This window comes from Lontra canadensis, unplaced genomic scaffold (assembly GCF_010015895.1).
Source record: "Lontra canadensis isolate GAN:19392208 unplaced genomic scaffold, GSC_riverotter_1.0 scaffold25, whole genome shotgun sequence".
NCBI lineage: Eukaryota > Metazoa > Chordata > Mammalia > Carnivora > Mustelidae > Lontra > Lontra canadensis.
Genome location: NW_022631019.1, coordinates 542,874 through 553,474, shown reverse-complemented (window position 1 = coordinate 553,474; position 10,601 = coordinate 542,874). Strand labels below are relative to the sequence as shown.

The following is a 10,601-nucleotide window of genomic DNA, read 5'->3' as shown; positions in this document are numbered from 1 at the left end:
CGCCGCGCCCGTGAGCCCGCGAGCCCGCGCCCCGCCGCGCCGCCCAGCCGCAGGATGCGCGCCCCGCCGCTGCTGCTGCTGCTGGCCGCCTGCGCGCCGCCGCCCTCCGCCGCCGCCGTCCCGACGCCGCCGGGCTGGGAGCCGGCGGCCGACGCGCCCTGGTGCCCCTACAAGGTGCTGCCCGAGGGCCCCGAGGCGGGCGGCGGGCGCCTGTGCTTCCGCAGCCCCGCGCGCGGCTTCCGCTGCCAGGCGCCCGGCTGCGCGGCGCACGCCTCGGCCGGCCGCTCGCTGCGCGCCAGCGTCCTGCGCAACCGCACGGTGCTGCTGCAGTGGCGCCTGGCACCAGCCGAGGCGCGCCGCGTGCGCGCCTTCGCGCTCAACTGCTCGTGGCGCGGCGCCTACACGCGCTTCCCGTGCGAGCGCGTGCTCCTGGGCGCGTCCTGCCGCGACTACCTGCTGCCCGACGTGCACGACGGCGTGCGCTACCGCCTGTGCCTGCAGCCGCTGCCGCTGCGCGCCGAGCCCGCCGCCGCCGCCCCGGAGCCCGCCGGGCCCGCCGAGTGCGTGGAGTTCGCTGCCGAGCCGGCCGGCATGCGGGAGATCGTGGTGGCCATGACGGCGGTGGGCGGCTCCATCTGCGTCATGCTGGTGGTCATCTGCCTGCTCGTGGCCTACATCACCGAGAACCTCATGCACCCGGCTTTCGGGCGCCCCGGCCTGCGCAGGCAGCCCTGAAGCACCAGGCGAGCGGCCCACCGGCGCTCCGCCTGCCCGAGATTGGCGCCCGCTCCCCACTCGTCGCTCCTGCTCCCTCCTTAGGATGTCCACGCAGGGCCTGCTGGAGACCGGTAGGGCCCCAGCCCGCCAGGGCCTTGGAGTCATTGCACGACCTTCCTAGCCCGGCATCCGCCTCCCACACTCCAAGTCGGGACTGACCCTTGGGCCCGCGAGGGGGTGCCAGCCTCGACCAGGGCTCTCCCTGCTTTCCAGAGGCCTTTACTGGGGCCGCCGGGACTTACTGCCCCTTCTAGCAAGAGCCATTGGCATCCCCGGGTCATCACGCTGTACCTGCAGCCTGTGCCAAGTTGGAAAAAACAGGCTGTCATCATTGCTTGGTCACTGTGTGCTTTGCCGACTTGAGGAGGCCCCTTGGAGCCTGTCCTCTCCCCACCTCACCCCAGTGGGCTTAGATTAGCGTCGTGCCTTAGTGTCTTGGGGCCACCGCGGGAGCCAACCACTGGTCCTGTGCTGTCGAGGGGGCCTGTGGCCCTGGCACTGGCTGGCTTGTGTTCTATCCAGCCAGAGCCCACTGGGAAACCCCCCTGCAAGCTTTGCAGGAGCCTCAGGTGTGGGTAAGCAGCATCTCGTGCTGTTTCCCTCCTTGGGCGTCTGATATGCTGCGAACCAAGATGGGCCGGGCCTCTGGTGGGCGTGTCCAGGGGCAGTGCCCTCTGACCTTGGGGGAGGCTGGCAGTTCTCCAGGGCTGCCTCTCTTTTGTGGGTGCTGCTTCTGATGAGGGCTTTCCATGGCGAGTGGGGGCAAGTGGCTGGAAGGAGAGGGCTCCTCTCAGATGACAGCGTGTGTCCAGAGAGCAGAAGAATTGAGGCCAGCCTGGCCCGGCACAACTTGCCACTACGGTCTGGATCCCAAGCCTCCACCACGGCGTGACGGACAGCACCATCCCACCGCTTACTCGTGCTGGCAGCCAAGAGCCCAGGATCTGGCTGGTGACACTGGTACCCACCGCACTGAAGGCCGGCCTCGTCCCTTCCTGGGAAGACCCGAGCCAAGGTCGCTTCCTGAGCCGGGCACCTGGCCTCACCAGGAGGGGTCAGGCGCACTCGGCTCTCTGCAAGTCCCCGACTATGACCATCCTAGACCTGGCACTTCTGGAGTCACTGTGGCTAACCCCTGCCCACCCCCACCCCGGCGGCCAGCGGCGACCCTGGGTCCTGGCTGGCGCCCCCACAGTGCCCACTCCCTACCTCTCTGTCTTTGCTCAGCCTGCCCCTGGCATGGCGCTGGTCAGGTGTGAGCCTGTCGTCAATGTCTAAATGTCCATCATTTTAGACCAAAAACGCTGTCTTGTGTGCTTACTGGGGAGAGGGGAAGGAAGAGTGCGGGGCGGGGGAAGAGGAGGGCCCCTCTTCCCCAGTTCCTAGGCACCTTGTTACAAGCAGAGCAACAGTCAGTTCTGTCCACCCTCAGACCTTGAGGAAGCATCGTTTCTGGGCCTCTTGGGTTGGGTGGGGGTGTGGGGATGGCATTTGCTGCAGTTAGAAATAGCCCAGTCTCACGCACGGGCGGCCCAGTTGAGCTGTGACATGCAATAATTAGGCAGCTGCGGGAGGGTCCCCTCCCCAGCACGGGCTTCCCCATGTAGTGCTAGGGCTGCGGAGAAGGGGGACCCTGAGTCCCTGTGTGGGGCGTGCACTAGACCATCATCCGCTCCCCCCAAGACTCTCCCACTCCTTGGCTGTCCTTGAGATCCTGGAGCTGGCTGTGACCCTGAGAATCAGAAACAGCTGGGGGCGGGCCAGGCTCTGAGAAGTGACTCATCCCTTTGGAGGGGGCAGGGTGCAGCAATGTGTCTAGACCGCCGGGCAGAAGTGGGAGGAGTTCAGCTGCTAGCAGCCTTCTCTCCGGCTTCCTAGGGGCTCTTTGCCTGCTGCAGCCCCTCCCAGCCCGTTGTGCAGTTGGGTGTCTTCCCCAGGGTAGAAGTGGGAGCTGGGGTGTCCGTCCTCAGCTCCTGGCTGCAGCTGGGCTCCAGGACTGGAGCCCCTGTGAGGTTCTGTGAGGCCTGCCTACTCTCGTCTCTTCCCCTCCCCTGGCTCTCCACTGGGTCTGGGGCCCCTTTGTGGGCTGGGGCTCATACCAGCGCCTGTCCAGCTGCTCTGCAAGGCTGGTCCGCACGGACTTGTAGCCTTCTGCGCCATTCAGGGACTTCTCGAAGGACTCGAGTCCAGCTTTGGGTTTGCAGAGGGGGAGCTGAGAAGTCCTACCCCAGCATGGTTCAGTCAGGGGATGGGGGTTGCTGGGCTTGGGAGATGCCCTGGGGCTGGTGCCCAGGCTGAGCACTTCTGCTTTCGAGCTCACACTCATCCTCCGGAGCTGCTCCTTCTCCCGGGGGCCCACCGTCCTCTCGGGTACGGGGGACGCCCCGGCGCTTAGCCCACCGAGGCCACCCAGTGGGCTGCGCACCTGTCCAGTGGACCTTCTCCATCTATACCGCCTTCTGGAGGAGCCTCCCTCTCCCGCCCCCTTCTCTCCCTCTTTCTGTCCTCACCATGGTCTCGGCTCTGACTGTGTGGCTAGGGGCAGACATGGCCCTCTCCGGGAGCGTCTTCACGGCTTTCCTGGGCCGGGCAGCTGGGCCCAGATGCCTCATCTGTTGGTTGAGACTTTGCCTTTCTCATTGGTGCCCGAAGATACTTCAACTTGGGATTTTCTGATGTGGAACAGAAGCCACTGCTCTGATCTGAAACATTGAGGGGTTTCCAGGGCTGTCGGCCCGGCTCAGTCTTCGAAGAGCCATGCGGCCTTTGAAAACCTGTTTCCTCATCTGTAAAATAGTATCAGTAATGGAGCTGGATTCACAGGCTTGTGGCGAAGCTTACCGGAGATGAGGCAGGTAGAGACGAAAACGTCATGGCCCTCGTTACTACTGTCCATGCCTCCTCTGGGCTGAGACCACCCCCACCCTGCCCAAGCTACATCCCCAGCCTAACCCCATGCAAAATCTAGACACGCCGTGGCCCATCTGTGGGATTCCCATTGTGATGGCTTCTGTGTACAACACAGAGCAGATTCCCAGCTCATGCCCCAAAGCTCCCCCACAGCCAGTACTCCTCGCCCTGCCCACAGGAAGGATCCGCCCTTCTATGAGCTCGTGCTGCAGGCCCCATGTGACCAGCTCCTGGGGCCCCAGCAGTGACAGGAGGGTGCTGACTGGCCCCCCAGATTCCTCCCCACGGCCTGCGGCGACGGCCTGTTCCCCTGGTCCCTGAGGGTGGGCACAGGTCCTTCCATGCTCGAAGGCCGCTTAGGCCTCCTGCGGCATCCTAGGAGCCCCTAGTGCGGCCCCTTGGAAACCCCCCCGCGCTCAGAGGCTGCTCGGCTCGAGTGGGCTGGGGGAGGAGAGCAGGCAGCAGGCTGAGGAGCACGTTGTGGAGCCGGCGTTTCCCAGCTCAGCTCAGGACTGGAGGTCACGGCTGTTGGATCTGTGTTCAGGGACAGCCAGGACCTGCGGATGGCCCCCGGCCTCGGGGACAGGTGTTTGGCCCCTGACACTCTGAGCCTCCCACCTGGGCCACACCCGAGCTGCATCCATTTCTTTCCTAACTGCTGCTGTTTCCTGTTTGGCTTTGATAACATGGGCGGTTATAATTTTTCTCTGCTTCTGGGCATGGCTTTCTGCCAGGACTCTTATCTGTTGGGACGTTACTATGCTTTTCTCACCGTAAGTCTGCGTGGGGTTCAACTGCTACTCTGTTCTTTTGGTCACGTATAAAAGAGATGGATTTCCCCAGGCTCTTAGGTGAGGAGTGGGTGAGCCAAGATAGCTTCCCTGACCTCCCGACTCTGTTAGCACTGTTAAATGATGTGGGGAAAAAAGGCAGAAGAAAAATTATTGAATTTCCTACTACCTACAGCCCGTTGACAAGTCCTTGAAACAGGCAGAGTGACCTTCCTCTAGGGACTCAACTGCCTCGATGTTGGCACTTTGCTAAGGGCAAAAGACAATCCTAGTCCTACCCCCAGGATCCTGTAAGTCTACTTTAACATACAGAAATTCCTTTGGAGGGGCGCCTGGGTGGCTCAGTGGGTTGAGCCGCTGCCTTCGGCTCAGGTCACGATCTCAGGGTCCTGGGATCCAGTCCCGCATCGGGCTCTCTGCTCAGCAGGGAGCCTGCTTCCCTCTCTCTCTCTCTGCCTGCCTTTCTGCCTACTTGTGATCTCTGTCTGTCAAATAAATAAATAACAATTAAAAAAAAATTCCTTTGGAAACTTCATCTCTAACCACCCCCCCCACCCGATACATGTTGGCAATCATCTCCCAAACATGTGACCCACTGATAGACATCTGAAAGGTGTCAGGACTCAGGTTTTATTTATTTATTTTTAAAGATTTTGTTTATTTATTTGACAGGCATAGATCACAAGTAGAAGGAGAGGCAGGCGGGGGGTAGGGGAAGCAGGCTTCCTGCTGAGCAGAGAGCCTGATGCAGGACTCGATCCCAGGACCCTGGGATCATGACCTGAACCTAAGGCAGAGGCAGAGGCTTAACCCACTGAGCCACTCAGGCACCCAGGACTCAGGTCTCATTAGGTGGTAATAAATGACCTTTCCCAACTACAGCTATCTCCTCAAGGTCCTGGAAACCTTGCTTCCTAATTCTTTAGAGACTTAGGCTATCCTAACCCCCTCCCAACTTGAAAGTGTACAATGGGCCACTCCTCATGACCCCAGTGCAGCTCTTTCTGCCCACAGGTCCTGTCCCTGTGTTTTAATAAAACCATCTTTTTGCACCAAAGACGTCTCAAGAATTCCTTATTGGCCATTGGCTTCAAACCGTAATGTCTTTCCTACAACATTTCTTAAAAAGAGTTTATTTGAGGATGCCTGGGTGGCTCAGTGGGTTAAGCCTCTGCTTTTGGTTCAGGTCATGATCCCGGGGTCCTGGGATTGAGCCCCACATCGGGCTCTCTGCTCAGCCTTCTCCCTCTCTCTCTGCCTGCCTCTCTGCCTACTTGTGATCTCTCTCTCTCTCTGTGTCAAATAAATAAAATCTTTAAAGAAATACAAAAAGATTTTATTTGAGAGAGAGAGAGGAGAGAGAGCATGAGCTGTGGGAAGGGGCAGAGAGAGAGGGAGAAGCAAACTCCCTACTGAGCAGGGAGCCCAGTGCAGGACTTGATCTTAGCTAGGATCCTGAGATCATGACCTGAGCTGAAGGCAGATGCTTAACTGAGCCACCCAGACATCCCTTTTCCTACATCATCTAACACGTGGCCTCACAGTATCTGGGATCTGCCTCTCCCCTCGTCCACTTCTATCTGGACTTCCTTGTCCTTGGCCCTTGGGGTCTCCATCCTGCTGTTTGGATTCTAGCCCCACAGATTTGTTCATGCCCATTCCTTTCTTCCTTCATTAGCAACCACTCAGATGTGCCCTCAGACACGTGTGTGCCTTTTTAAAAAAATATACCCCAAAGTTGGGCTGCAGATTTTTATTGTCTTTACTCAACACTGAGATTAACCCATGCTGCAGAATGCACTAACATTTCGTCACTTCTCTCCATCACGTAGGATTTCCCCTGAATGAACAGCTTATTCCTATTCTTGGTACATTTTTCTATCACTCTGAATTTTTCCTTTGGATTTTCAAGAGTTCCACAAATATTCTAAACCAATCCTATCTGATAGGACTTTCTGAGACTCCGAACTCTTCTTTTTCTGTGCTGACTACAGGCTACAAGTCACCATAGACCGGGAGACCTAAAACAGCAGGACATTTGCACAGTCTGCCCGAGGCCAGAAGTCTGAAATCCGGAAGTCAGCAGGGTTGGCTCCTTCTGACGGCTCTGAGGGAAAATCTGTTTCATGCTGCTCTCCAGCTTCTATTGAAAAGAAATCCTTAATTTTGGTGACATGAGACGTCGTTTTCTCCCACGCTGTAGGCGTCTTTTCGGTCTTCAGCAATCCCTGCACACAAAGAACAGGAAAATATTTTCCTGGGGTGCCTGGCTGGCTCAGTGGGTAGAGTGTGCAACCCTTGACCTCAGGGTAATGACTTCAAGCCCCGTGTTGGGTATAGAGCTTACTTTTAGTAAATTATTTAGCGAATTAGAAAAATATATTTTCCTATTTTTAATTGGATCGATTTTACCTTTTATATTGTGTTTAATCTATCTAGATATCACCTTGTATATGGTATGAAGTCAAGATACAGTGTTTTGTAGCCATACACTGAGCCAATTTCCCCAATCCAGTGTGTGGAAACAATCCACTTTTCCAGTACATGGCGCCCCCGTATTTACTGCGTTCCCACATTTACATGGGTCTGTTTAGGTCTGTTTTTTTCTACAATTGCACTATAGTGTCTTTATTATTATAACTTTAATATCTTAGTATCTGTAGGGTGAGTTTCCACATTTTACACTTTTTTTGGACACAGAGTCAGTGAGAAAGGGAACTTAAGCAGGGGAGCAGGCAGAGGGAGAAGCAGGCCTCCCACGGAGCAGGGAGCTGATGTGGGACTCGATCCCAGGACCCTGGGATCATGACCTGAGCCGAAGGCAGATGCCCAACAAATAAGCCCCCCAGGCACCCCCACATTTTACGCTTTTAAAAATGGATTTAAAGACAGGAGCCTAGGTGGCTCGGTCAGTTGAGTGGCTGGCTTGATTTCAACTCAGGTCGTGAACTTGGGGTCATGGGGTTGAGCCCTGTGGCGGGTTCTGCACTCAGCGTAGGGTTGGCTTGGGATTCTCACTCTGCCTCTGCCCCTTCTCTCTCGCTCGCTCAAATAAAATTTAGAAAGGGGCGGGGACATGAGACTTCTGGTTCCAGTGAAGATGAAGTAACAGGAACCAGAATTATTTTCCACCTGAAAACTAAAAACACAAAATATGTAAAACAGTCCTAAACACTGAAGTCCTGAGACCCTGAAAGGAAAAACAGTGTTGAATTCTAGGACTCCAGATCTCCATCTGGTTCTCAGGATGTGCAGCAACAAGGGAGAACTCAGGCAGAGCCCCATGGTCTCCATGCACTGAGTGCATGGGTCTGAGAAGCCTGGAGGCCAAGGTGTTGCGTTCACAAGGCAAAATGCTGAAGAACAACAAGGACACGTGGATGTATATAGCTCAGCACTGACTAGCATGTGTGAATCATGAGGCCAAGAAAAGAACCAGCAAAAAGGCTTAGAGGGAAAACTCCTAGAGTTTAAGCAGGGCCTCTAACAACCAGTCAGGCTGCCCACCTGCTCTTTGGGCCTAACAGCACATGCACCAGCTGCTTGGCACTGCCGCACCGCTCACTGATGCTGCCTGTTTTCATCCCTTCTGTTCCATTTGCAGTTTGTCTTCGTACACCTTCAATCTCGCTAACTTCCTCTTCCGTAACGTCTAATCTACTGCCATTTCCACCCGGCGGATTCTTTATTCAGCTATTTCGACACAAATTATAAAGAACAAATTAACGTAGTTTGTCAAGCTTAAGAACTTTTGTCCTTCAAAAGACATTGATGAGGGGCACCTGGGTGGCCCAGTTAGTTAAGTGTCTGCCTTTGACTCAGGTCATGACCCCAGGATCATGGGATTGAGCCCTGAGTCTGGCTTTCTGCTCAGCCAGAACACTGTGATGTGTGGGCCTTTATTCAAGCAGGGAGCCTGGTTCTCCCTCTCCCCCTTGCTCTCTCTCAAATAAATAAAATCTTAAAAAAAAAAAAAAGACATTGGGGCGCCTGGGTGGCTAGTGGGTTAAGGCTCTGCCTTCAGCTCATGTCATGGTCTCGGGGTCCTGGGACCGAGTCCCCACATCAGGCTCTCTGCTCAGCGGGGAGCCTGCTTCCCCCTCTCTCCTTGTCTCTCTGCCTACTTGTGATCTGTCTCCCTGTCAAATAAATAAATAAAATAAAAGAGAGCTTGGTACTTCAATATTTTATTTTTTAAGAATTTATTTGACTGAGAGATCACAAGTAGGCAGAGAGGTGGGGGATGCAGGCTCCCCACTGAGCAGAGAACGGGACTCAGGGCTCCATCCCAGGACCCTGAGCTCATGACCTGAACCGAAGGCAGACACTTCACCCGCTGAGCCCCCCAGGCGCCCCGAGAGCTTGGTAGGAGACCACAAGCCTCTGAGTTCAGATTAGTATGTTCTCAGCACACTGGGGAAGCCATGGAGGCGTTTTGTTTCTAAAATACGAACAGTTCTAGTATTTGCTGTGGATGTAAAAGAAAATAGATGTTTGAGGGCGCCTGGAGGGCTCAGTCAGCTAAGTGTTGGCCTTTGGCTCAGGTCATCTTCTCAGGGTCCTAGAATTGGGCCCTGCATCCGTCTCCCTGCTCAGCAGAGAGCCTGTTTCTCCCTCTCCTGCCTCTCCACCTGCTCAGGCTCCTTCTGTCTCAAATAAATAAAATAAAAATCTTAAAAAAAAATTCATGTTCCTTGGGGCATCTGGGTGGCTCAGTGGGTGAAGCCTCTGCCTTGGCTCAGGTCATGGTCTCAGGGTCCTGGGATCGAGCCCCGCCTCCGGCTCTCTGCTCAGTGGGGAGCCTGCTTCCCTCTCTCTCTGCCTGCCTCTCTGCCTGCTTGTGATCTGTCAAATAAATAAATCTTAAAAAAAAATACATGTTCCTCATAAAATACTAAGTGAAGGAATTAAAAAAAAACTTTAGAAACATTCAAAGCAACCTTAATCCCACCAGCCCAAAATACCTGCCACCCCACGGTAACATTTTGGTGGGTCTTTTTTCTTCTTATGCTCTGCATATCCTCAAACAGAGAGCAGGCAGGGAGAGTGTCCTCATCCCTCCCGATTCACCCTCGAACCCCCAAGGCCGTCCCAGTAAACGCTCGTTGCAGTCCCGCACTGTCCTCCCCCCCCGCCCCGCAGCAACTACGTCCAGCAGTTCTGCAGGACCCTGACAGCCTAGGGGCGCCCGGCTGGCTCAGTCAGAGGAGCATGGGACGCCGGCCCCACGGTGAGTGTAGAGATTACTCAAATCTAAAAAAATAAAAAATAGAAAAATGGAGGGCCTTCTCCGCGTTTTCCTCCCCGAAGACAATGGCAATGCTGGGAAACGTCAGCCTGGGCGAGGGAGCTTCTCCTCCGCCCTGCCCGCCGTCACGCCCAGCCCGCAGGTCGGCGTCCACAGGGCGGCCCCCCCGCCCAGTCTTCTTCCACTCCAGTGGGGTCTGCAAGCCAACGCGCAGCGCGCCTTTCCACCGCGCCGTCCTCTCCCGGCCCCCGGCCGCGCCCCCCTGGAAGTCAGCACGGCTCGCCCTCCGGCCGGATCCACGCGGTGGAGCGCGGCGGGGCACCGAAGCCGGTCCTACCCCGACCCTGCGACTCCAGCCCCCGGTGCCTCCAAGACAGCGCGAGGCCCCGGTCAAGCTGCGCTCCCAGCCGGGAGGCCCTGCACGACTCCCCTCCCCGAAGGGTTCCAAACTCGGCCTGAACACCACCCGGTGGGGCTCCGAGAGCGACGTGCGGACGCTTGCGCGAGCCGGGGCACGCGAGGCCACTAAGCGGCCGGGGCAGAGAGGAGGGGCCTCGCGGGGACCCGCTGAGAGTGAGCCCATTGTACGCCGAGCGCGGAGTGGGGGCCCAGGCCGCGGGAGCGGGACCCCGCCGCCAGACGCCGCGCAGAAGCGGCGCTCCAGCGACTCTGGATGCCGACCGGCTGGCGCCGCACGCGCGTCACTCCTGTCGACGACGGCCACACGTCGGACGTGTCATGGGCGACGGCGCGGCCTCACGTCATTCCTGGCGACGGCGGCCGGGTTTTGTGACGTAGCACGCCAGCGCCCGGCTCCGGGCCGAGGGCGGCCCCTGTGAGGACCTCGGGCTTCTGCCGGGCACGCCGGGGACAAC

The 10,601-nt window shown here is 57.0% G+C and overlaps 1 protein-coding gene and 1 long non-coding RNA gene across 2 annotated transcripts; one reads left to right on the top strand and one right to left on the bottom strand.

Annotated features, from left to right (window-relative positions):
• Positions 1–54: 54 nt before the first annotated feature.
• On the top strand, positions 55–1,490 carry FNDC10 (fibronectin type III domain containing 10). The gene has a single exon (XM_032863154.1). The coding sequence runs from the start codon at positions 55–57 to the stop codon at positions 733–735; it is 681 nt and encodes a 226-aa protein (XP_032719045.1). The 3' UTR covers positions 736–1,490.
• Positions 1,491–6,647: 5,157 nt separating this feature from the next.
• On the bottom strand, positions 6,648–8,170 carry LOC116871360. The gene is made up of 2 exons (XR_004383370.1): positions 7,986–8,170; positions 6,648–6,706 (listed from the first exon to the last, which is right to left on the bottom strand). It is a non-coding gene; the product is annotated as an uncharacterized LOC116871360 (long non-coding RNA).
• Between the last annotated feature and the right edge of the window lie 2,431 nt (positions 8,171–10,601).

Excerpts from the sequence above, each read along its gene's own strand:
- FNDC10 (XM_032863154.1), top strand. The coding sequence starts at position 55 with ATGCGCGCCCCGCCGCTGCTGCTGCTGCTGGCCGCCTGCGCGCCGCCG.